Source organism: Solea senegalensis, linkage group LG2 (assembly GCF_019176455.1).
Source record: "Solea senegalensis isolate Sse05_10M linkage group LG2, IFAPA_SoseM_1, whole genome shotgun sequence".
Lineage (NCBI taxonomy): Eukaryota > Metazoa > Chordata > Actinopteri > Pleuronectiformes > Soleidae > Solea > Solea senegalensis.
Window position 1 is genome coordinate 2735980 of NC_058022.1, and position 27505 is coordinate 2763484.

Below are 27505 nucleotides of genomic sequence, written 5' to 3' on the forward strand. Positions count from 1 at the left end.
CCTGGGGAAGAAAGAGTTTCACGTGACATTCAAATATAATGTTATATTAGTTTGAAACTGCTCTTTTGCCCTTTTTATGGTTGTTGATTTGGTTTGTTTATCTGCTTAAATGAATTGTTTTAATCCCTTCTTTGTACAGATGTGGTGTATGCCCTCACAGTTGACCCTATTTTTATATTTTATTGTCTTTTTTTTTCATTATTTTATAACCGTCTATGTTTCTGACATTTTATATTTCATTTCACTCACATGTGTAATGAAAGCTCTGCTTTTAATCTCATATTTTCTCTTTTCGATATTTTCACCTTTTATATGCAAAAACAAATTGCTTGTGTCCAAGTTCTGTTTATGTTTTATTGTGCATTTTTAAGTTGTTATACAGAGCCTGCTTGGCCCTTTTGTAGTGGGTTTACAACATATATACTGATATATACTGTACCTATGTATCACGTATAGACCAGGGTTTCTCAATCCTGGTCCTGGGGACCAACCGCCCTGCATGTTTCCCTGCTCTCTCACACCTGATTCAAATAACTGGGTCGTTATCAGGCTCCTGCAGTGTTTTCTGATGAGTTGACCATTTGAATCAGGTGTGTTGGAGCAGGGAAACATCTAAAACATGCAGGACCAGGATTGAGAAAGCCTGAAGTAGGAGACCCTTAAATTACCGCGTCCAGAATCCATTTTAAATCAAAAAAAGACTTTGAATCGACAATCGTTTTCATTTGAGAATCGATTTTTGACCACGAAGGAATATGAATTTAATGAACCATGACATTCTGAAAGACTCACACCTCTAGTGCGACAGTGAGAGTGAGACAGACGGATGAAAGAAAGGACCTTCTATCTCATGATCTCTCACATGTGCTGCGTATCTTATCTGTGCAACAGCTGAAAAACCCTCTCCTCTCTTCTCTGACCAACAATAATAGACGCGTGGAAGGAAGAGGACCTTTCAAAGAGATCTCATCTGTTTTTCTGTCCCTCCCTGACATCCGATCAGCAGCAGCAGCGGCAGCCCCCGGAGACGAGGCCTGGACGTGTTTATATAGTGCGAAGAAGAAAAAAGAGGAGGGTTATCGGCCATTTACAAAGGTGCTAAGCAGAGATCTGTCACTGTGGAGGAGGGCGGCGACGATTGTTAATGATGGCGCAAAAACCAGGCGAGCAGGGAGGTGGTGAAAAGGAGAGGAAGCAAAGGAGGACGAGGATGAGGGAAAACATGGGAGTGAGGAGAGAATGTGAATAAGAAATAAGATTATTATAAGAAGCCACTGTGCAATCTGATGTAAACTAGACGTGAATTTGACAAATGTCTTCTATTTTGACTTAAAACACAATACAAAGAGCTTGGTTTATGTCCCATGTGTTAACGCCAGTGTGTGTTTCTGGAAAGTAGAGCCTATGCGGAAGTGTCTGAAACCCGTGTTCTCTTGAGTGGCCATCAGGGGGCGACTCCAGTGATTCTTTCATACCAAAAAGCAGGTGAACGCGATCCAGTCCAATCCAACTTTATTTGTAAAGCACTTTAAAACACAATAAATAAAAGGCACAGAAGCTCACACGAGGTGATAGTACACATCTAAAACAACTACGATCATTTCAAACACACGTTGTTCTTTTAAAAACAGGTAAACCTCTTAAAAAAGGCAATATATTAATATAATAATTAATTTAACTCTATGTATTGTTATGTTTATTTCTATGGTAACCATGTCTGGACACATGATATGTATTGTTTTACTTGATGATCTGACTTATTTACGTTAAATAGATAAATAGATGGTTCGTGGTGTCCTTTAAAAAGAATGACACAGTGAATGACGCGGCGTATAAAATAACCACCTGACGTTAGACTGTATAATGGCTCCATCTATTATATCACTTTCACAGTCTGTGCTGGATTCTGTGGTTCCTCCGACGTTCTCTGAGGTTCTTGGAGATGAAAGCGTCGAGGCCTTTGCTCGTCTTGGCAGCAGCGAGGCTGAACCGTGTTGGGCGGGGCTCAGTGGACAGACCATAGACAAAGCAGAGGGGGAAACGTAGCGGGCGTCGTCTTATTGAGTTAGTCGCATGAGCGCGTCGTCAGCAGTGGCCGCGGGCGTCCATCGGGGGGCGACGGCAGCGACAGCTCAGAGCCATGAAAGAATAGACGACTTCAATTGAGTTGTAGGAGGTGGAGAGAACTCTTTTAACTTAATTAAACACTAATATGAAGCAGTGCCTCTCTCTGTCTGCTTTCATCTGTGTGTGTGTGTGTGTGTGTGTGTGTGTAGTCTTGGACAGAGAGGACCCCCAGAGTCTCCAGTACCGCCCGAGTCAGAGGTGTTATCAGATGGGGATAGAGAGATTAGCGTGTGTGTGCATGCGTGTGTGTGCGCGTGTGTGTTTTGATAGCATTAGTCTAATAGGATTAGTCATAGGTCACAGGTGTGTGTGTGTGTGTGTGTACTTCAAGCACCAGTGAGGACAATTTGGACACTTCCTTTAAGGTTCAGGTCAGGTTTAAGGGGGTTTAGGTTCCTGGTTTGGGTTCATGTGTTCAGCTGTGATGTTTTAGGTTTGTGTAAAAGGTCATTATTAATGTTGGATTATCTTTAGGGATAAATGTGTGTTCCAACTGTTAAAAGAAGCTGATTTCTGGTGTTCTGAAGTGTAGTATTACACCGCTCTAGCACGGCACAGGTTTCTTTTCCTTTTTCATCAGTGATGGCACCTGGTGTCTTTTATTAGCACCTGCTCAGACCAAGGTTCCCGGCGAGCTGAGCCGATACTCAGTCTGATGTGACTGGTGCCAATAATTGCCACTGATTTCACTTCCCACTGAAATATAAGCCGGCTGCTTAACTTCTGGTCAATTTTCCCTAATGCCGGGATTACAGATTACACGATTTTTCGATCAGTCTTTCAGATTATCAATCCCAGTGGCACAGATTCTTGCCGTGTCGTGTTTGGCAGACTGGCAACACCACAAGTTTGACCAAGTTTGACAAAATCATGGTTCACGACACTGTGCAAGTGCACAGGTCATCGGGGAGGCGGGGCATTTTTGTTCCTTTAACTTTGCCACACCCAAATCTCTATTCTTCAACTGTCCGTTCATCAAGTCCCAACACTGGAAATGTGTCCGTTACGACCAAATCGCAAGAAACTCGGCCCGAATTTGTGTCGTCTGATGCCGGCACGAGGAGAAACTTGGACTCTGTGTTGTAGAGAACATCTGTGCATCTTTGGCCGACAGCTTACAGAAAATAGGTTAGGACAAAAGAAGAAGAAGAAGAAGAAGAAGCGTGCATTGTTGCCGTAAAACCAAATGAAGTCGACTCCCCCTCAATGCCGGCAGGGACAGAAGGAAAAAGGGGGATTTCAACCACTTTACAAGAGGCTCACCTAATAAAAATCGAGGCTCTACTTAAGTCTACTTTATCCTAGGAACATGTTCGCTGCTTTATCTCACTTTTAAAAAGTCCATTTTTCCAGATGGAAACCAACGTTTGAAAACCACACCAGACTCCATAGAGGAAATCAGCGTTTTTAGCTCACTGGGACAGGACAGCCGCTGCTCTACTGCATCATTAACATCAATAACATCATTTTAACTTACTGATGGAGGCAGCAGTGGATCAACAGCCTCCGTGTGCTGTGACGTAAAATCATTGATTTTCTCCATGGGCTTTGGCGTGGGAACGCGAGACGTTCACAAAACCTGTTAAGTAGCGACACAAAGATATTTTAGATGATATTTTTGATCAGATTTTGCCTTTTGTTAAGTGGCTAAAATCTACTTTTGGTTTGTGGACGTGTTAAAACGTGAGCTGGAGCTGCTTACGTAAAGACGTAAAGAGGAGTCGACAAACGTCTGTTAAACTCACTTACACACACACATGCAGATGTTTTTCATTCTCAGACCTGTTTCGGCCCCGGCCGCTGTCCATTCATCATATTTTGCACAGCTCCCTCCGGAGCCACAAAAGCCTTCTCATGACTTTATTTTCACATTTGCAGTCGCACTCAACACAACACTTGTAAACAGGCTCACCAGTGCAAAGTCGCAGGGGCCTATGATATAAGAAAAATCCCTTTGCTTCAGTTAAGTTCGTTAAGAAATCCCTTAAGTGGAGACCTGAGCTGGAACTCTTGGTTCCTCCTGGTTCCTCCTGGTTCTCCGCTCCACTACGACGAGGTCCGACTATAATCTGGGTTTTCCCGTAAACCCGAGCTGTCACGTACCATTTATTTATTTATTTGTTTACACGTGGACAGATGATGTTGACACGCGGTTCCTGTGGGTTTTCTCGTACATCATTTTTCAGTGTCGCTACAACATGAAAGCGGGACGACACCGAACGTCTCCCTAAATCTCCCCGAGATTAGCCAGATGCCACAAAGCTGTGTGGTGGTCTGCGGGGTTATGTTTGGACTGATGTTAGAAATCTGCGCGGGGGTCACTTGATTGGTTGGTCATTGTGTGCGTGTGTGTGTGTGTGTGTTACTGGCAGGAGGTCCAGTCATTGACAGAGGGATTATGGCGAGCTCGGGGTTCAAGCCTCTGCGCTGACAGACAAACTCGCCCCTGAGAGTCCACACACACTCCGCCTGCATGTGCCCTCGCCTGACCCCTGTGTGTGTGTGTGTGTGTGTGTCACAGCGACAATTAGGCAGATTTGTGTCAATATTTTCAAACAACAACTTTATGAATTGAGTAAAACAAAAATGAACCACACAATCAAAAATACACAAATTGGAAAACAAATGGATTGAATCGTTCAAAAATGTTTGAAAATGCACTTTTTTGTTTACAATGATGGGAATTTTGTTTGCCCTCCCTCACTTTGCGCTATGTTTTTTTTGTAGGCGGGGCTTAGAAAGCTGAGTTTTGGAGCGACAACTCACTGGACCGGAAGTCGTCACAGACTTGGAGACGCTGTCCATCTTCATTGTAAGTATCTAACGTTTGATACTTTTTAGTTACAATTATTTTGTCGGATGTGGACGGGGAAAACTTGAACAGCGACTCACAAGTCAGTAGCCAATCAGCAGGCAGCTGCCTAAGCCCCGCCCATGGTCGGAAAAACACAAACAAACAAGTGATGGAACGCAAACAAAATTCCCATCATTGCAAACAAAAAGCGTATTTTCAAACAAATAAAATACGACATTTTTTGAACGATTAAATCGATATTTTATTACTGTATATATTGTTGTTTGCTTCTTTAAAAGCAAACGGCCAATGTTTTCCGTGTTTTTTAAAAAACGTTCAGCGTTAACTCGTCAATCTTTGAAAAAATAAAAGCCGTAGTTTTTTATTATATGGATATAATAGTTACAATAATATAATCGTTCACAATGAAAAATAAACAAAAGTATTCATGATGTAAAATTTATAAATCAATTTATAAAAAGAAAAAACATACAGTAATAACATTATAACTCATTGATCCAAAAAACTTGTGTGAAATGTGTTTGTCACAAATATTGTGACCTCTTGTCCAGACTAGATGCTCTTTGACCCCCAGGTCATTTGAATCTGAGCCACAAGGTTGTTCACCAAATTTTAATTGGATAAAAATAATAAAAATGACATATGAGATAAATAAGGCTATTAGACTTTATATCTTTAAGAAAAAGCGGTATAAATGTATGGAACTTGGACTTAATTTGAGTATTTAGGAAGACCAGTAAAAAACATGCACCCAAAGACATAAAATGACTCCAAGCGAAATATAGAGCAACGCTTCACTAAGAAACACAACACGGCACTGTTTACCTCCCAAATGACATGATTGACAGGTCACTCTTCTGTCTGGGTGGTCTTCAGGTGGTGCTGGTAGCACCGACGAGGGGGTCGACAGGGTCTATGTTACCCTCGCAGCTATTTTTCATCCCTTGTTTTCTTTCCCCCCCACTCTAAAGTCTTTAAAGGGAGTAGCCACGTCGCTCCCGTCATGCATCGATTCCTCGCTCGGAACATGTTGGACACAGATTTTAACACACACCTCGCTTTAGGAGACACTCTGCCCTCGTAAAAAAGACTTCAGACCTCGTCCCCACGCGGGATATTACGACGAAATTTTAACGCTGCGGAGTTAAAGACAACGCCGCGTCCGTCATTTCAACCAGAACAGCTCGCGTTATTGACCTGTAGGTGTCAAAAAAAGTGTCTTCCGGGACGTTTTCTCGGTGGAGTGTTGCGGTGTTTATGAGTTACAGAGTGAAGTGAAGTCATAAATGGGATTCTGTGCTGCTCGCAAAACATGACAACGACACGAGTGTTTATAAGCAGCAGAAGAACTCGTGTGTGATCAACGTCACAGAAGATACGTCGAAGACTAAATTCAAAGTAAAACATTTAATACAATTAATTACACCTGTCCAATAAATGAAGGATCGCATTTTTGATGCACCAAACAAAAATTGGCACGCAAATCAGAAGTGGCAAAAATGTTTACAACATATGGCTAATTATGTAAAAATGGTGCTACGTGGCTCAGTAGCTCCTCCCCAAATGTGAAACAATTACTTAAGCTTAAAAAAACTGCTGTGTAATCCAAGTTCTTGCTGTTTTCTTGCTATAGTTAATAATAGCCAATAGTAGCTTAGCTAACTAGCAATTACCTTAGCTATCACTAGTGTGAACCAAAGTTAATCTAAACAAACAATAACTGCTGTGTATTTTCAGATATGACAAGTTTTTGCTTATTTTCACTTCTCTTTGTAAAGCTAGTTCTATGACAGTAATAATAAAAATAATATACACTTTGAATAAAGTGCAAAAGATTTGCAGTGATTATATAGCTAGCTTAGCTAACTAGTAATTACCTTAGCTCTCATTAATATAAACCAGTTAGTGAATCTAAGCTAACAATAACTGCTGTCTATTTTCAGATATCGCACGTTTTTGCTTATTTTCACTTCCCCCTGAAAAAGCTAGCTAGAAAGAGTGTGGAGAAAAAGTGCAAACATCAAATCCCTTGTGGCTAGTTAGCTTAACTATGGTTTACCTTAGCAATAGCTAGCATGCATCAGTTCATATTTAAGCTAATAATAACTGCTGTGTATTTGCAGGTTGTGTTAGTGTTAGCCTCTTCTTTTCTTACTTTTTAAAGATTTGGTTTGGTTCTGAAAAGCAAGCGATAGCAAACATTTGAACTTTTAGAAACTTTTTTTTCAAAGCTTCTCCCCCAAAACACTTACATACCAGATGATTTATAGTATTTATTTCCGTACTGCGAGACGGCTGTCAGGATACGAAAAGGATTTTAAGAAAACAAAGTGTTTCAGAAACAAATTGTCGACGTTAGCTTTAGTTTTAACAACCAAAACAATGATTGTGTGTCTCTATAATTCCCTTTTTAAGTGATCAATTCTTTACTAAGCTAAAAGTTCTGTCCAGCCTTTTTCCCTTTTCACCTGTCGCAGCTGTTCTCATCACCTGAGTCACCTGCACACCTGCCTCCAATCGAACCACTCAGCTCACAGCTTGTATAAAACCCCACATTCTCTCAGGTTCCACCAGAGTTTCAGTCACTCTCTCTGTGTCAGTCAGAATATCACGCTAATCTTTCACAGTGTGACAGTTTTGGAGCTTCTACACAGCAAAAACTGACGCTCAAGAAAGTAAAATTAGCCTTCGTGTTTCAGGGAAGTTGATTTTGGGGTTTGTCTTTGCCTAAAAGAGAATGTTATTTGGGCAAGCAAGTTTTGCGCTTGAAAAATAATCAAATTTTAAGTTGTTTCAATGGGAAAACTACAGCTTTAATTACTAGTAAGAAGCTAAAAGAGTGGTTTGCATGAAAGGATTGTTGTATATGCAAATATAAGATTAAAAAATCGTAAGGCCAGTTTTATCAAGACTAATTTAACTAACTTATCGCAAAGACATGTTAAAATAGTTGCAATCTTAGAAGCTTGTTTTCTAGTCAAGCAAATTTTGCTCTCCCAAATGGCAGATGTTTCTTTTTAAAAAAAGAGAATTTAAATCAATTTAAGGTCTAAATTTGAAAGTCTGTTTTGTGGTGGAAGGTTGAACTCCCTCCTCCAGAGCTCCATCATTGGGACCTGCTCCGCACTAATAACCATGTCCTTGCTGAAGGCTTAGAGCAGCCGTTGACCTTTCGCCCTCCTTGGTGTCGTACCTCGTCCAGATGTCGGTGCTCTACCTTCACAGGCATTCCTCGGACTGCTTTCCATTTCTCCTGATTACTCCTTGTTTCCTGTCACGGCGTCCACGCGGCGGTTTTGACACCTTGATCCGATGCTAGACCAAACACGGGGACGGACGACCACAGATCGCGTCTGTGTGTCCCCGGCCCTGCAGCGTGTTTGGGTCAGTGCCGTGCGTGGAACTCGGTAATTGGCTGTTTTGGTTTCTGCTGAACCACAGAGGAACTAAAACACTGCAGGGAAACAAAGACCGTTTTTGTTTTTTTGGACAACAGGTGCATTAAATATACACAACGGCGATAATGAGCTTGGCTTTTTAACCATGAGCCTAAAATTATAGCTCTACTTGATTTCTAGATGTTGCAATATTTCTTTTTTGGCGTTTAAAACACAGATAAACCAGCTGTGAGCTGAATTTGCAATAAAAAATGTTTCTTTTTAAATGCCCTCAATGCCTGTTTTTGTGCTGCAATGTGGTGAGTGGTACAACCATTAAATGATAAGTCAGTGGTTGAAACTGAAGAGAATCCTGCCCGGCGACTACATGAGTAAAGCCGAACCACAATAAAAGTCAAAGTCATGTCAAAAAGATTTGGAAATCATTAAAAAACAGCATTTATCTCTGACTTTCAGTGAGGAAACATTTAAAATATGGAGACATTTACATGGAGTTTGGTTTGTCTGTTGCACTGCAGCACCTCTGGTAACTGGAACTAAAGGATAGAAGGAATAAACCTTTCTTTTTTAGTTTAGTTATTGGAGTGACACAGTAGAAGGATGAGATCACAATATTATGGCGTCACAATTTTTTTGGTTTCTTAAATTTTATGAAAATGCAGAACATTTAAGTCAATAATTGCATTTTTTTTTTGTCTTGGCCAGTGGACACAAAAGACAACCACAACACTTTGAACGTTGCCCACAGAGGGCGCTAGTGTTCCGCAAAATTGTCATAGTGTTGCTTTGTTATAAGACACTTTTGTCCACTTTTATTTGCACAGAAAGCACAATGTGTTAGTATTTTTGTGAATAAAATCACAGGAATGTTTACGATGACGTCGCTGTTACTGGTGTTTATGGACTTTTACAGGAAATGCCTTTTTTAAAAGGAAATAATAATGAGGAGGTTTTCACAGTAAAATGTTGAGAGTAGAGAGACGTTCAGGTCCATCTGGTATTCTCCACATGACCTATTATTCATTTAGAAATAGTCTGTGTGTGTGTGTGTGTGCTGCATGGATTAACTTAGTGTTGTCTCACACAGGAAATTGCGCGTCCGTCAGGAGGATTGTGGGTCAGCGTCTCTCGCTCCTAAATCACGTTAATATAAATTCACTCTGTTCTCCTCCGTTTACTGCGAAACTAAACTTGTAACGCCTCAGATCTGTATAATGTTTTATTTTACCATTTATTTAATTATTATTAATTTATTTATTCAATCTTAGTCTTGTTTCTGAGGTCCTGATCAGTCTCGATTTAGTGACTAAAAGACTAATTTTAGTCTTTTCTTAAAAAAAGATTTAAGAGTCAAAAATAGTGTTTCACGCATATTAAATATAGCATTTTTTTTCATTTATTGTCATGTTGCAGCCACAGGGTGGCAGCCCTCGAATTCATCTTAGGGCCCCATAAAGACTTGTACCGGCCCTGCACTTCCTCACGTCTTCTCCTCTTGTTGACACAGAATGTGTTCATTAATAACCAGGTTGTGTAAAAACACTCATAATTCCTCCTCCTCCTCCTCCTCCTCCTGTGTTTCTAACGTGACACAGTTTCAGAGTTGCTGTGCAGAACTGTAACCTGACGCCTGTCACTGTGTCACACACACATTTATAGCTCGTATGGGGGGGCCACAGGCTGGGGGTGGGGGGGGGCCACAGAAATCAAGTCAGCAGCTCTGCGTCGTTTATATAACGTCACACAGCTCAGAGGATGACAGACTTTCACTGTGGAGAAACTTCAAGTAACGTCGCCTCCTGTCCGTCAAAGTCGAAACTCAATACAGTGACATTCTCAGTGACGTGTTTCATATTTGTGAGTAAACAGACGTGAAAATCATAGACAGTAAAAACGGGCTGAAGGTGGAGGAGAGAAAGAAAAGAGCAACCAAAACTAAAATCAGAGTAAAATACAGTTTTTAATGTGAAAAACCAGCAAAATCAGAAACGCTAAAAATAATTGAGTAAAATGCAAAGTAAAATACAAAGTTTAAGGCAAAAAACCCCATTAAAAATACAGTTTTACAGCCAAACCTGACACTGAAATTATTTTAATTATTTTCAAGTTTCTTCACACACACACACACACACACTCTGCAGCAGGTGGCAGGAGGGAACATGATTGAAAACTAGATTTTAAAGCAGTTTAAGGAGAGGCAAGACTGCCATCTAGTGGCCAGAGTTTATTCTGCATCTCTTTCTTGCAGTGAGATGTGACTGAGAAAATCCTTGAATAATATTGTAAAACGAAGGGGAATAAGAATGTGAATAATAATGTAAACATAAATACAGTTTTAAGGCAAAAAAAAAACTACCAGACACTGAAATTATTTACTAAGTTGTATTCGTGAGTTTACACAAATACTTTAAAAAGCAAATTTTAAACCCAAAAAAGGGCTTTTCTTAGTTAAACTCATAAGTGGAATGATGTGTTTTTGTGGATTTCTCAGTTTCATTGAGCTCAATTCTACCAGAATAAAAAAATACAGGAAAACATTTCTCTCTAGAATATTGAGATAATGTATGTGGTGATTAATCACTATAATTGAACTTGTTATGACAGTTTTTAAACTGCAGTTAGGTGCGAACACTGTGTCAGTGTTTTCAGGATTAACCTGGAACATATTTTTTTTTTAATTCTGGTCGGTGTTGGTTACATTAACAGCCTCATAAAGCACCGCTGATCCCCCGCCACCAGCTTTTTATGTATTTATTTATTTTTAAACGAGCCTGTAAATACAAGAGTTAATTTGTGTGTTTATTTAAAAAAAAAAAAAGTTTCATTATTCCACCATAGCATCATACAGTATGTATACGATATACAGATGAAGGGGTCTGATGTGGGTGTGAGACGTCCAGGATGAGGACGGAAAACCCTCGAGCCAAGACGCTCACTCGTGAAATATGTTCATCTACGAGGAAAAACCCGGGGGGGCGGGGCCGGGTTCATAAATCCAGGCTGAAGTTACGACGACTGTAAACGACTGGACTGCAGCAGCACACAGGATCCAAAGATGCCTCGCTCTGTGGGACAGTGTGGTCACGCCGAGGTGGTCTGGACCTCAGGTGGTTCCTGACAGGTTTCTAAAAACCATCTTCTGGCTCCGGGCCTGCAGCAGCAGCAGCAGCAGCGAGAGCAGCAGCTTAAATCATTATGTATTTATTAAAAATCAGCAGTACATGGATGCACAGTGTGGATGTAAATCTGCTCCGTTTCTCTCTCGGCCTGTGGATTCATTTGTTCTGGGAAAAAAAACCTCCTGGAAAAGAGTGAAAGCAAAAACCCAGACACACGTTTATTCAAGAGTGAATCCTCCAAACGGGTGGGAGGAGATTTTATTAACAAAAAAAACACAAACGTAAACACAAACAGTCCAGATTCACGCGGTGAGCGTGAGGACGACTCGCTCCCTCTTCCTCCTCCTCCTCTTCTTCTCCTTCAGTCGCCCCGTGGCTTCGGCGAAGAACGTCACGTCCTCCTTGCTCTCGATCTCGCGCTGGAGGAACTGCAGGGCGGCGCTGTTGAAGCCCATCATGTCCTGAAACACAGATAAACAGTCGAAATTATTTTTCAAATTTTTATCTCATAATTTAAGAGATAAAAAAATTGAGATAAAAATTTTAAATTATGAGATAAAAATTTCTCATAATTTAAAATTTTTATCTCAAAATTTAAATTTTTTTTGGAATAATTTGACTTTTTATCCCATAATTTTGTTCTGATTGTTTCTATCGCGTCTAAGTCGCACATAGTTGTTGCGATGTTAACCAAAGTTGCTACACTCGTTTCTCTCTACAAATTTCTAATGTACTTCCATTAGCTCCGCCCACCCAGAAGTCGGCCATTTTGGAAAAACAAAACATGGCTAGTTTACGGCGCATTTGAACAAACTCGTCCTAGGACACGTCAAACTCGGTCCATGTGCTCGAGACAAGTTAATGATTAAAAGACGTTAAAATGATGTTAAAATGGCAGGAAAAGTACTTAAAAATTCCACTTTTTGAAAGCTTTAACGAGTAAAGGTGAAATGGTGCGTCACTCACTCTGATTCCTCGCACTTTGGACAGAGTGTTGCTCCGCAGCTCGTCGATGACGGACAGCATCATCTGGTTACTGGAGATCTGACCAAAGTGGATCCTGCAGAGGACGGAAATGGCACAAATTCAGTATAAACCCAGATTTATACTCGAGCATTTTCATTTATTATATCTGACACATCTATTTTACCACCAAACACTTATACACTGACTTGAGCAGGAAGAAGAGGCAGCGGCAGACCAGCTCCACCTCCAGGCCCTGCTGGATGTAGCCGTTGAAGAGCTGCAGCAGCTCGGGGACGTAAGGGAACGGCAGCACCAGCAGAGAAATCTCCAGCTCGCTGCGACACACAAACATTTTTTTTACTGAACGTGTTGACGTTTACAGACACGAGTGCCGAGGACGTGAATGTCGTCAAATATCTCACCTGGATCTGACTTTCTTTATGACGTCTAAGATGTAGCGAGCCGGCTGGAAAAAAAAAGACAAGATTCCTTTTAAATTCCTGGTACAAATGTTGGTTAAACTCTTTATTTATTATACATTTAATCTCTTTTAGGGCTTGTAACGCTCTCTAACACAGTAAATATTGACCTGAAGTCGTTCATCACTGTTTTACTTACTGTGATATTTCCAAAGGCCACGAGGATGGGATTTGGTTTTGGTGGAGGAAGCTGCAAAAACAACAAACTGTCTGTTAAAATTCATTTTATGAGCAAAAAAACCCCCCAAAAAGCTGAAAGTTTCCCATCACAGCAGAGAATTTCTCTTTATTAACCATCTAACTACAACTGTGTTCCCACTTCACTATATTTATGCACATTTTAAACATGTTCAAAGGAGAAAAAGGGTTGTAAATATTGGTATTTAATCCTTGATTTGTATTAAAACATGTGTGCGCTTCATGGAATACAGAGTAACTTTGACTTTTAGACAGTTTAAAAAAAACAGATGAACCCAGAGTTGCTCTTGACTATCAACAATAAAGATCTGCTTTAAAAGCCAGTCAAGGTTGTCATGGCAACCGTGAGAGCTCCTGTTGGACAAGGCGTAGAAAATGCACTTAACTAGTAGTAGTTGCTGGAAAAAGGAACATTATTTTCCTGTTTTCTGTCATGAAATAATCCTTAAAGAGACTTTAAAAATGCAAAATGCAAAACAACATATATATATATATATATATATATATATATATATATATATATATTTACACATTTTACATTTGTTTTACCTGTATGTTGTGTAATGTCGTGTTTTGCTGTATAAATCTACGTACTGGGAATAAATAAAGTGATGGACGGCGTCTCTACCTCTTTGCCTGCGTGCATACAAGCGTATTTATGCTCCTCCTTCTTCCTGAGCTCGTCCTTGTAAAGCTCCAGAGCCTCCATGATTCTCTCCGCCTGTGAACAAATCACATGACGACGACCACGTCAACAAAGACTATTTGTGACCTTTTTTAAGTACTTTTTTAAAGTTTTTCTGCACTCACAGCTTTGACCGTCTCCACCGTTTTCTTTCCTGCCGGAGCGGCTTCTCCTGGAGTTTCTCCTGGTACCTGAGGAATGAGATGAGGTTAATGTAGAAGTCTCAAACCCGTGGCCTGCGGGCCAAATGCGGCCCGCCACACTTTGATATTCATAAATGTGCATTTTATTGTGAACTATAGATCGTTCGTTATCAAAACAAACACTTTTATTTTGAAACTGTGAGAAGTATCATCCCACGGACGGAATATCGTGACCCACCAGACTTGAAGCTCATCTGGTCGTTTGAGTTCATGACCCCTGGGTTTAAACCCTTCTAAAACAACAGCAGAGCTAATCTGGCAAATTCTGAGTGAAGATTTTGCAATTTATTGTCATTTTTGCTTCAAAATCTGGGCATTTCGAAGTAAAAGCTGGTTTGTAAAGAGTCTTAAAGCTCACCACAGGCACGTCTCCTTTGGCCATGCTCTCCTCAAACTCTGCCTCTCGTTCCTGTGGAAACAACAACAATTTAGCTCTAAGAAACCAAAGAAAAATACACTCTTAATCAGAATCAACAACACTTTATTAATCTCAAAGGACTCAGGAAAGAAAATAAGGAATAAGATGAAGAAAATCTAAAATTAAAATTAACATGAAATATGTGCTTGTATGACAATAAAAACTGGAGAGAAACTACTTTTCCTTTTCAAACCTACATTTACTTTGTTTCCTATAAGTAGCAGAGATTATTGCACCATAAGTATTTAGAAATGTCTAAAGAAAGAGCGCCTCACCATCTCCCGTTCCTCCTCCAGGATGATCGGCTCTCTTGTTCTCTCCCACAGACGCAGAGACTTATCGTGGGACGACGACACAATGTGGTCGCCGCTGGGGCTGATGGCCAGACACCAGACCTCGCGATGGTGACCCTGCGAGGCACAGGAGTTAGACAGAGAGTTAGAGAGGTCAGAGGTCAGAGAAAAAACACCTGTGCATGGATGGATGTAGGGTTATTGAGAGGAGAGTCACCTCCAGTGTCTGGATGTGCTCAAACTTGTCTGCGTCCCACTGCTTGATCTTCTTGTCCTTCCCCGCTGTGAAGAACAGATGAGTCTTGGGGACAAACTGGAGGAACATGACGCTGTGGACGAGAGACAAGAGACAGAGAGAGAGAGAGGATATTTGAGAGGACAACTCAGCAGGAACTCAAGTAGAAACGTGGGGAAATTATATGACAAGGAAGGAATAAAAGTCAATCAGCAGCACAGACTCCAGCCACTAGGGGGCCACATCCCACATATTCCTAGTGTCCAGATAAATGGGAGAGTTGTGTTCCTGCAAGTAACTATAATTCCTGCAAAATTCATCGAATTGCCCTAAAACTCTGTAGATTACGCAGATTACGATTGCCGCAGGTCTTGGTGTGTACGCTGTGGTCAGTGTATGCCACAGTCATAGGGGCACTTCCTGTTTCGAGGCGAGTGGTCGAAATTCCCCAAAACGAAAGGGTTGCCGTGGCCGCACCGTTTTGAATCCATAAAACCTTTAGACAACTTCTCACCTATGATGCGTCTAGTACAAATTGGGGCGTTTTGTTTTTTTTATGTCGGTACGACAAACGCGCTCGGACGAGTTGGCTTATTTACGTAGGGTGCAAATGGCCTACATGGACACCAAAATTCTAAAAGGTTGACTTCCTGTTGAGTTGAGGCCATGGTTACAGTCGACTTTTTTGTTTGTCTTGGTCCGCAACATTTTCCCACCAAGTTTCGGGAAATTCGATGAACCTCAATTTTGGGCTTTTTTCCCCTGCTCGGGCCCTGATAATCAGAGTGGATACAATGGGTGAGATGAGGAGTGAGATTTAAGAGCAGCTGAAATGAAGTCACCGGTCACTCTGAGTTCAACGAGTCCCTGAACACAACGCGTGAAGTCAGAGCTGGAAAAGCTAGCGGCTCAAGAGCTAAATTTCATTATCCGTCATGACGCGTCTGATAAGAGCGGCTCGCTCCAGTGATCCCCGGATCACGTGTGCGTTGGTTGTTGACCTTTTACCTGTCATCGTGAGCAAACATGGAGCGGTGACAGTCGCCAAAGTCCAGACCCCAGATCTTCACGTTCCTGTCGGCGGATCCTGTGGCGATAAGCGTGTTGTCCTGTGTCCAAGAGAGAGAGACGGGGGGGGTGAAGGGTCACGACGATGTGACGGGATGACATCACTTTGTTTTTCCCCCACAGAGAAACTGAGAATACTCACATGTGAGATGTCCAGACAGAGCACTGGCAGCTTGTGTCCATAGAGAGACAAGAAGAACTGAAGGGGGACGAAAAGAAGAAGTGAAAAGGCAGCAAATGCTGTAACAGTAGTTTTAAGACATAAACATGGCTCCGACAACACAAGACAAGTTAAATTCAAGACATTTAAAGACCTTTTGAATTCAATTTAAGACAGATATCAAAATAAAATTTGTTGCTGCTGTTCCTGGTCAAAACAGAATTCTCGTCGGGCTTTAGTTTAAAACATTTTTGGACAAATATACTATTTTATATCAATTATTCTGAGATTTTCTGAGGACTTCATGTGTTGCAAAGATTGATTTATTGAGTTTTTAATACCAATTAAAGGTCTTTGTTAGTAGATGAATGAATTATGTGCCTTTCAAGACTCGAGGATTTGCAGGAACTTTGATGAAAGATCAGAATCAGACTCAGGTTCAGTGTCGGGTAAAGATTTCACAATATTAGGAACGTGTTCTTTCGTTGTTGCAAAAACAAATTGGAGAAAAAAAAAGACAAGTTTGTTCAAATGTCATTGGTGCAAATTCGCCAAAAGCGCAGATTTTCATTTCCGTAAGCCCCTCCCACATCCAAATATAATAATAATAACTCCTTCAGTTTCAATAGGGTTCTACGCATCTTGTGCTCGAACCCTAATAAGTATTTTAATTATTAACAATAGAGAAATATGAGTATAAATAGGAACTACAATAATCTGATAATCTGGCAAAACAGAAACTACAAGTGCAGCATAAAGCCAGTAGGTGGCAGCAGAGGACAACTGACAAGACTCAAACACTGTTTCAGGGAAATAAAGAAGTGGTTTATGATCCATTTATTCAGAAAATTCACCTTTAACGTGTCCGTGTAGAAGACCTTGACGGTGCAGTCCAGCAGAGACACGGCCAGCAGCCTGTGGTCGGGAGAGAACTTCACGCACAGGACGTCCTCCTCCAACTGCAGAGTGCGCGTGTGCTTCACCGTCAGCCTCCTGCGACACAAGTTCAGATACTGAAGGCTGAGAAAAACACAAATGACAACAAAAGTGACATTTACACGACTTACTTCTGCACGCTCTCGTTGTCCTTGATGAGCTCAAACTCCCAAAACTTCACGGTCTTGTCTGCACTGCCTGTCATAATCCCTCTCTATGGGATTAGGAAAAAAAAAACACACACAAACACGGAGATTTAGAGCAGGAGAGACTCGTGGAGCAGGTGTGACTGCAGGTGTGGGGACACAGGTGGTGGTTTTACCTGGTCTGGAGCCAAACACAAAGACCACAGGGCTCCGTCGTGGGCCTCCACAGTTTCCAGGAGGCTTCCTGAGGCCAACTCAAAGATCTGCAGTTTCCCGCTCTGTCATGGGAAAGAGCAACTGTTAGAGACTCAGACTGAGTTTTTGTTTCTGGTTTTCAACAACAGGAAATATATGTGTGAGACAGAAGGTCTGAGAAGTTCTCACATGGTTCCACTCGGTGATAATTTAAAACTGTGACTAGAGAGCGAGCAGGAGAGGTTCTCGAGGAGGAACGACTCTCCTGGATCCTCGGATTTCAGGAACATGTCCAGAGTAGAGTCTGGATACCCAACCTGAGCCCGTCAGGACCTGACAGGACCATGTGGGTCTGTCAGACCAAGTTCTCTTGCAAGGAACCAATTCCCAAATACCAATTCTTGAATGCACCGACACAGCTTAATAAGACGGGAGGACAACTTGCATCTGGACGAATGATCGTCCTCGGGATCTTGGTGAAATTCAGTCTTTGGTGAGACAGAGATCTGGGAATTTCCCCAGACATCACGTCATCATTTTTCTCTCTCTCTGTTTGCTTAACTTTACTAACTCGTTAGTGGTGGCGAGAGAGACAGTGGACAGTGTCCACAACACCGCTTTGTCCTGTGCAGGCCTAGTCTACTTCCATCAAGCATCAAGACGCTTACCTACGTATCAACTTCTTTTCTTCCCTTACCCCCATGTCCTATTTTGGGGCCATTTTCAAACCCTTCAATGATTCCAAGGACCCGTGGGAACACAGAGGGACTCGTCTAAAAGCGGTGTTTCATTTCTTATTAAAAGAAGAAATGAAACACACGTAAACTGATGTGATCAGGCAGCAGATGCTGTGATGCTGTAGTTTTAAGAGACAAACATGGCTCCTGCAACCTAAGACAAGTTAAATTCAAGACATTTAAAGACCTGTTTAATGCCACTGGCATTAAAAGTTGTTGCTGCAGTTCCTGGTGAAGCCACAGAGTAAAACAAACTTTGGTGGCTTGCAATTTGCAGCTGTGTATGTTTCATTTCATTAAATCTGCCCTAGTGTCAGACAGAGTCCGGTTTGTGTTGGAATACCTTAGTTCCCAGGATGATTTGTCTGTCTCCCGGGACAAAGAGCGAGCAGAGGGCGTATTCACAGGCCATGGTGCGAATCACCTGCAGCGTCGCCCTGTGGCAGGAGACGAGAACTGCAGTTTAGACCATCATCTGACCAAAACTGGATTTTAAATAAGTACATAAAAAAATAAAGAGACTGTGAAAGCGTTCTCACCTGTTCCACACCTTCACCGTGTCCCCGGACGCGGACAGGACCGCGAGGTTGTCCGAGCTGAAGGCGAGCGTGCGTGCGTCGGTGCGGTGCCCGCCGAGCGTGAGGCGAGCCGTCTTGTTGGCGGCGGGCGCCTTGTCGGCCATCTTCAGCGTGTACGTCTCGATGGTGTTATTCTGCAGCAGCAGCGCCACCTTCAGCTCGTTGCCCGCACACGTCATGCAGTCCACCCACCTGCGAGGGGACGGAGGAGGTGGAGCGTGAGGATTCATCGGCTTATACCGGCCACTGTGGTCTCCCGCCCTCCATGTGTGATCCACACTGACCTGATCTTGGCAGAAGCTCTGAGGTTTGTCAGTCTGACGATCTCGTCCTTCAGCATCTTCTCCACCACCGGCTCCTCTGGCTCCTCCTCTCCCGTATCCTGAGCTCTACAGCAGGGGGCAGCAGCAACACAACAAACGTCACCAGTCTGGATAACAGACATTTGTTTATATTTGAAGGTTATGCGTAAAAAAGTAGAACGATAACAACAAAATTATTATTGTATTCACAGGGGCCACACTGAGGAAAAAAATTACAACTTTATTCTTGTAAATTAAGACTTTCATCTCGTAATTTTACGATTTTATTCTTGTAAATTAAACCGCTTTAATCCTTAACGACTGCCTGTTTTTTTGTTTTTTTTTACAACCGCCGTTAATAAGCGCTTTCCTTTGTTTCCTCTTCATCTCATGTGCTGTTTTTCTTTGTCCAGATGACTTCTGAGGTCGTTTAGAAAAAGCAACACAGGAAGCTTTGTGACGCGTTTACTGTCCTTTTGATGGATTATGGAGCTACTGAGTCTGTGGCTCCATTATTTTTGGAGAAAATAGAAGTATATTTCCCGATATTTTCCTTACCTTTTGGCCGCCATCTTCTTGGCTTTCTTGGTCTTCTTGGTCATTTTCCTCCTGACTTCGCCCTCCGTCAGCACCGTGAACAGCTCCAGCACCGAGTCGTTGCCCTGATGGAAGTGGTTCATGTTTTTAAAATATCAAACGTAAATAACGTCCCGTCAGCTTCTGGACGCACGAACGCCATAAACAAAGCGGGGAACGGTCGAGCCGCCGCTCTGTTCTTCATAAATAAGCAGCTGTCGCCTGTCGCCTGTTAATGAGAAACAGTGCAAACAGCTGAGGGACAGATGAGCGCGTACAGTGTGTGTCCACTGAGCCTGTGTCGGAGGAGTCAAATCAGTAAATCATGAGCACAAGAAAGAAAACGGCTTGCATGGCTTTTTATATTTATATACTTTCTTTGGTTTTGGCATCAAAACAAAACAAGATTTCCGAAAAGCTCAGACCCAATAAAAATTTAAATAATCACCATTGGCTGAGTATTTGATCTGTATTTAATCTGCCATTTATTACAAATGATGCATTTCTGATGACAGAAACTTGCTAACTCGCTAAATGTTTGTCTTTTCCTGTTCTTTGATGACCAATTGCATGTCATTTAAAAGGTGCAGTGTGTAAGATTTAGGTGAAATGAAACATCAAATAATTATAATGATGTTTTTTAAGAGTGTACATTTGCCTAAATACCTCTACAAATGGTACTTTTAATAGTTTCTACTCTTTTATTTTGAAAATACTGCATGTATTTGCACTGCGGTGCAGAGCATGTGTGTTGTGCAATAACTGGATACTGAATTTAAGTATTTTTATTATTATTTGTTAAATTAAATTGTTGTTTTTTATAAGATGGAGGGGAAAAAAGGAAAATTGGCTACATTTACTGCCCTGATTTCTAAAAATAGAAATAGAAAAAAAACCCAGTGTGTAAGATTTAGATGAACTGATTTACATTAAGCAGACATTACACATAAAATAATTATAATGATGTTTTTTTAAGAGCGTACAAAATGTTGCCGATTCCTACAGTTTCTCTTTTATTTTGAAAATACTATGTTGTGCAAATACTGTATACTGAATTTAAGCAATTTTCTTTTATTATTTGTTAAATTTAATTGTAATTTTGTTCAGTATATTGGTCGAAAATAAATATGCAATTCTTTGCCCTGATTTCTAAAAATAGAAATAGAAAAAAACCCAAAGAAATTAAACACAAAATAATTATAATGATTTTTTTGAATGAGTGTACATTTACCTAAATCTGTCTTTTTGTTACTTCATAATTTCTACTCTTATTTTGAAAATACTGTGTTGTGCAATAACTGGTTATTTAACTAAAGCAATTTTCTTTCATTATTTGTTAAATTTAATATGGTTTTTAAAATGGTCTAAATTCAGTATATGGGTCAAAATAGAAAACCAATCATCAGTGGAGTTCTTTTTTTAAACATGTCAGCGCTTTATTAGGATTCTAATCTAATATCCACAGGCAACACAAGATACTTTTATAAGCTACAAATATTCACTGTTTCTCAGATGTTAATGTTTGGTTTACGACAGAACACCGACCTCACTCTCGCTGATTTACGACTTCAAGAAGCTCTTAAAACTCTCTGTGCGACGTCTGTTCCAGACGTTTTACAATCGCTCAGAGAGAAAAATGGAAAAGGAACAAAACACAAACATAAAGAGACGAGAAGAGAAGCTCTGACACTCACGTGGCAGGCGATGACTCGGGCTTTGGCGTCGGTCGTCAGAGACACCACTCGGTCTCTGGCTTCTCTCAGGACGGAGCCCGATTTTTTACAGCTCAGGATTCGCTGAGAGACGGAGGGAGAGGCGCGAGACGAGGAGGTTACAGAAGAGCCCAACACACACACACACACGTCACATTACTGATCGCTCCTTTACCTCCTCAATACTTTCATCCCCCTCTTCTTCATCACCATCATCATCATCGTCCAGCAAAGTTTTCCCCTTCTTCACCTTTGGTTCACCTGCAGCTTTTTCCTGAAAACACAAACACAGTCAGTCATTCTAACAGTCATTAGAATCTGATGTAACATCATTCATTATATATTATGTATATATATATATATATATATATATATATATATATATATATATATATATATGTATATATATATATATATATATATATATAAATATATATAAATTTAACATTTACAAACACAATTTACAACTTTTTTCAACTTGAATTTACTCTCAAATTGACAATATTCTGTGTTTTTTCTGCTCAAATTGACAAATTTACTTTTTTTCTGTATGAACCCGAGTCACAGGAAGTAGAAACAAAACAAAAATAAAATAAGACGCGTCCTCACCTCCTGCAGGTAGTCAATGTCCCAGGCTCGTAGTTCACTGTCTGCAGAGCCTGTTAACAGCCTGTTCTCCTGGTTCAGCAGCACCATGCCCCACACCTAACACACGTCAACATGTAGTCAACCATTTATCAATCATTAATCGATTACTCAATTAATCCCCAGGAGTGTTTTTTCAACAATTAAAACAACAATTTATTCAAACTGAGGGATGAGCTGAAACCACAGCTGCTGCTTTAGCAGAAGTGAAAACACACATCAAGGCCGAGACAAGGAAGTGAAAAACTTGTTCTCATAACAACAACTTTAAATAATCCTGGATATGATCGTGTTAATGTTATCCTGTTTGTTCTCAGTCAAGTGATAAAAACGTTAGAAATGCAGGAGAATCCGCCTCACACTCACCTCACTACGGTGGCCCACGATGGTCTTAAAGCAGTGCTGCGTGTCCAGGTCCCACCACTTCACGAAGCTGTCCTTGGAGCTGCGACAACAGAGCACAGAATCATCAATGAGAAGCTCTGTGAGACGAGCTCAGAGTCTCTGTGGATCCGGCGAGGGTGAAACCTGTGGTGCGACCGCGTCAGTTACCTGGTGACCAGGAGGTTCTTGTCAGTGAGGAACAGAGCCTGCGAGATGAAGTCTTTGTGGCCTTTGAGTCGGTACAGGCCGCACTCGTTGATGATGTCCCACACGATCACGTCCGTGTCCTGCGGTGCGGGACGCAGAGAAACGGTTCAAAATATAAGTTAATAAGCAAAGACAGTCCCTGTAAATTCGGTGGTGTGAATCACAGGTCTACAGTATCAATATTATCATGATACGATTCTGTGTGCGATATCTGTCAAACTGAAGAAAACAAAAACGTTAACGTGAAAAGTTCCGTGCAGATAAAATAAACATTTGGTCAAATTGCGTAAAGTTCACCAAATCAGCTGCACGTCACTGTTTCTACACAATATTAACATAAACGCTCCGATATCAAACCACTTCAGAACTTCAACTAATGATTATTTTTAATAATTGATCAGTCTATCGATCATTCATCATCATCGTTGAAAAACGCTGATCAATGTTTCCCCATAACCTCAAAATTAAGACGTTCTAAAATGTCTTATATTGTCCAAATCATGATTTCCTTCTTGTTTGAAGCAAAGAAATCGATTTTAGAAACTGAAAAATCACTAGACGTTGTTTGAGTTGTTAGGAATAAACATCCAAACTGATATATCCATGAGTTTTGATGTCGTCATCTATTAAAAAATAATGATTTGCCTCCTGAACCTATAGGTAGAATTTTAAAAACATGTGAAGCTATAACCACAAATATACATAATATAACATATATAACAGCGACAGAAACAATTACTTCTGTTTGTAAAGGATTAAAACAAGTTTTATGATTTTTTTTTAGCTTCTTAAATGTGAATATTTTCTGGTTTCTTTGCTCTGTATGATAAAGAAATCATTCAAATTGAATCATTGTTGGTTTGAGGTTTGAGAAACACTGATCAACGTTTCCTGGACAGGATTATCCCGTCAGATGAATCGATTATGGGAATAATCGTCAGTTGCGACTCCAGGCAGAAGCCGCCTGATTCACCTTGGAGCCGGTGACCAGTCGCGCTCCCAGCCCGTCGTAGTTCATGACGGAGACGGCAGACTTGTGTCCGTTGAAGGAGACGTTGCTCTCGCCGTTCATCAGGCTGAAGATCCGCACGGCGCCGTCCTCGTAACCCACGGCGATGTGGACGCCGTCGGGCGACGGGCAGAGGAAGGTCACCTCGTGTTTCTGACCCTGAAGGATCAGCACCTTCACAGAGAGGGGGAGAGAAACACAGTTACAGGACAAACGTGGAGACGATACATGAAAAGGTGAAGAAAAAAAAACCAAACTCACCTTCTCTCCCTTCCGAACGTCCCAGATGAAGACGTGCTCGCAGGCGGCCACGGCGACGTAGCGCCCCCTCTCTCCTCTGAGGTTCACATATGCGATGTTGGCCTTCTGGCTGCCGATGACGCCGAACACGGCACTGGAGACGTAGCGCAGGTACTGCTTAGTCAAACCCATGACCTGCAGCCTCACAGGTGACACTGACACCTGTGTCAGAGGGAAATACACAGTGGTAAACATGTTACAACTATTACAACTGACTCATGCAGGAAAAAAGCAACAACAACAATACAATACAGTGTTTTGCAGTTTCTGTGATTGGTTTTAAGGAATAAAACAAGCTCTCTGATTTTTAAGCTTGTAAAAAGTGAATAATTTCTGGTTTCTTTGCTCCATACAAACAATAATAGTCAAGTCAAGTCGTCAACTAAAGTAAAATGCACATATTGGGAGTTTTAATTCATATTGTGTTGCGGCATATGTTGAAAATCATTTGTATTTTTCATGTATAACTTGAGATAATCCATTCAAAGTCCCACAACGGGACATGCTCAATGTTATATACGGTAATGGGTAGTAAACATGCATTTTAAACATAAACAGTATGGAAAAATACTCCTCCAACTACTTAGAATAACAATAATAATAGAACTATACATATAACCATAAATAAACCATCTATACGCTGTATACACAACATACACATTGCCAAAAACATGCGGTTTATCTGCTATTAACTGTTGGAAAATGTAATTACTATGTGCAACCAATGATTGTTTCTAGTATTAACCAACAAATAAATCAATTATTCGATTAAATATCTGCAAATACAGTTATGAAAAACTGAAATATAACATTTAATACGTACATTAATGTGCTATAAGACATTATAACTCCGTTAAAACTGACATTTCAACACGTAAAGTACGTGGACTATTTCTCGCGATTCATGGTATTTACATCTCCGGTGAAGTCACATTATTATACAATATGATTTTGTCGGTTTTCTGGATCAACCTGTTTGTTTAGCTCGCTCTTAAATCGTTGAAAATTAAGATATACATGTTTTTTGCGGGGAGTAAATGTCTCGTTCCATGCAGCTAAGTCAGTTGAGCGTTCGTTTTAGTACAACGCAAGTGCCGACGGGGTCGGGGTTAACGTCTAAGCCCCTCGTATCAACTAACCATGTGGCAAACCCCGCCCGCCTACTAAGCGCTGTACATAAAATCAACCACAACTCACCAGTTCTCCCTGAACCCACGTGTGGAAGTTCTTGGATTTAACGTGATCGATTAAACCAGATGTGACGCATCTTACATAGTACACATTTTCACACAATAGTAAAATGTTTACCTTTAACGCAGCCTTGTTAAATGTATACTTTTTCTCTTCTTACCTCTGAAAAACGGCAGTTAGCGTTTAGCCGGCTACTGCTGTAGTTCCTGCTACGCTGCTCTGTCAGACCCAACTAATCGATCACACGTTGCTCTAAAAGTAAAATAAACGAAATAATAAAATATCTGATTAAACATACATGGTTTGATTTTACGAATAGTCAAAATTGAATTATTCAAGTATTTTGAGAACTTTTTGTGTAAAATATTACAGTACTTCGAATCGCAACAGTGTTTGCTCGATCATTCTTTTTTTGTTGCTTTTGTCTGAAACCCTAAAAGAAGCAGAAACACGTTCACAACTAAAAACAATGATGATAAAATAATAATTTTGGCAATTTTGGGTTATCGTATGTATATATATTGTTGTAAATATTTATTTGGTAAAGTTAATGACGACATTCCGGTTATCAGCGGAAATGTATGTGGGTTTTTTTTCCCAGTCATAAGTCAGCTGATCAGGAACTGGAGGAAAAAGTCAAGCTACAGAAGACATGATAGCAATCTTACCAGAAACACTTTGCAAAATAAAAGCCACTGTGGGATACCTTGAACCACATGGAGAAATAACCGACCAAAAAGTGAGTTATTGAATGAATAAAACCTTTATTTCTGTATGTATTACTATAAAAACAGATTTGCTTTTGAAAACCGCTGTAGGCTTTCAAATCTGTGTTTTTTCCCTCCCTTTTACGTGTGTTTATTGTTGTATTGAATACTTTTCTACTCATGTATCAATGGAATATTATTTCCCTTTGTAAGGAAAAAAAGAGGGTCTTATAAACCCATGTGGAAAGGGCTAAAAGTCATGACAGATACGAACGAACTAACTAACGGCCGATATAGGTTTACTTTGAAATGCTTAACCGGATGTTGTTAAACACTCTCGCTACCTGGATGTGTCAGCAGTAAGCACCTAGCATACTACTGGCTAAACGTGTAAACCTGCTCTTTTTAGCACACTTTAAAGTCAACTCTTGTGCCGTTTTTTGGCCATTGTCTGTCTGCTAGTATGAATTCGCCAAAGAACGTGGATATATTTTGAGTCTTTATGCTTCGTGCCGAGATTTATTGAGTTATTTTTACATGCCTTTTTGGCGTGAACATCACTTCTGACTGGAGGAAGCACAACTGAGCTAGTTTGGTAGGTTTACAGAGACACTATTGATTAGTTTACACACGGAATTGTCTGCACTTGACTTTCATAAATGTTTATTTAATTGAAAACGTGTACTTTTTGTTGTCGTTGACAGTTGTGTGGGATGTTTCCTGCCTCTAACTTAGCCTGTACTTTGGTTACTTCCCTTATATTTAATGCCATACAGCTGCAGCTTGAGCCTTAAGGCGCCGATACAGTGATAAAACAAACCACATTTATTACTTTTTATCGACTGTTTCTTCTAAATTAATGCTTAGTTTATTCATTATTTTTATCTAAATTATAGCTGTGCACTGCAGTCAAAATCAGACCAAAATGGAGAGGCATTTTCTTCAATTAACCGTTTTTCTCAACAGCAATTGCTTTTTAGTTTGTTTTATTTGAAATGATATAACTTATGTATGTATCAGATGAATGGACTACAAGAAAATTAGCCAACTGTACTGGCCAATAATTATCAGCATCATAGAATCCTCAAGAACGGCATCGACCCATATCAGTTCACTTCCAGTTATTTGTATTCAAAATGTATTGATGGATCAGTAACGTTTGTTTCTTATTAACCATCTGGATTGATCAGAAACTAAATTAAATCTTTAAGTGGCAAGTCAAAACATTCCAGTTTAATTTGTACTTTAAACCACAGTTTGCGTATTTCAGGTTTTCCTAATGAGATTTATTTTATTGGATCCAACTACTTTCAGTATAAATCTATCTGAATTCTTAATATAACCATGTAAATCAATCACTGTATTGATTAGAAGCAGCAAACACTAATCAGTGTTATGCCTTGATTAAAATTGCATTATTGCATCGTTGCAGATTAAATAACACAGACTGACTGATGCTGGTATTTTTGCCTGGCTCACAGTGAGGCGGCAGCTCGGAGAGATCAGAGGGGATGGATCCTCTGGGTGCTCGCTCCCAGTTTGTCGACATCCAGACTCTTCCCACTTGGCAGCAGCAGCTGGGCGACGATGGCGAGGAAACGCCACAGGACCGGAGCGACAGTCTGCTCAGCCAGCAGGTTTTCCCTTCTCCCTTCCCCTTCAGACCAGACATCAACCGCAAGATCGTCCTCTTGTGAGTCACATGCGTATCTATCT

At 40.6% G+C, this 27505-nt stretch overlaps 2 protein-coding genes across 4 annotated transcripts in view; one reads left to right on the forward strand and one right to left on the reverse strand.

Annotated features, from left to right (window-relative positions):
* Nucleotides 1-11680: 11680 nt before the first annotated feature.
* On the reverse strand, nt 11681-27313 carry wdr3 (WD repeat domain 3). Of its 3 annotated transcripts, none has more exons than XM_044016409.1 (27): nt 27269-27313; nt 23853-24053; nt 23556-23765; nt 22544-22662; nt 22358-22436; nt 21956-22051; nt 21522-21620; nt 21329-21430; nt 19617-19720; nt 19041-19145; nt 18718-18948; nt 18522-18615; nt 17423-17524; nt 17232-17314; nt 17019-17157; nt 16147-16203; nt 15945-16045; nt 14919-15030; nt 14684-14818; nt 14349-14399; nt 13913-13978; nt 13731-13823; nt 13044-13094; nt 12848-12891; nt 12632-12760; nt 12426-12519; nt 11681-11920 (listed from the first exon to the last, which is right to left on the reverse strand). In XM_044016409.1, the coding sequence occupies exons 2-27, from the start codon at nt 24021-24023 to the stop codon at nt 11762-11764; spliced, it is 2826 nt and encodes a 941-aa protein (XP_043872344.1). In that variant the 5' UTR covers nt 24024-24053; nt 27269-27313; the 3' UTR covers nt 11681-11761. The 3 variants fall into 3 exon arrangements, with proteins under 3 accessions (XP_043872344.1, XP_043872331.1, XP_043872339.1); XM_044016396.1 differs by lacking the exon at nt 27269-27313 and adding an exon at nt 25243-25302; XM_044016404.1 differs by lacking the exon at nt 27269-27313 and adding an exon at nt 25200-25247.
* gdap2 (ganglioside induced differentiation associated protein 2) overlaps nt 27301-27505 on the forward strand; it is a 38056-nt gene continuing 37851 nt past the window's right edge. The window contains exon 1 of the mRNA XM_044016420.1: nt 27301-27482. Coding sequence (XP_043872355.1) covers nt 27301-27482 — 182 coding nt within the window. The remainder of the gene's footprint in view (nt 27483-27505) is intronic.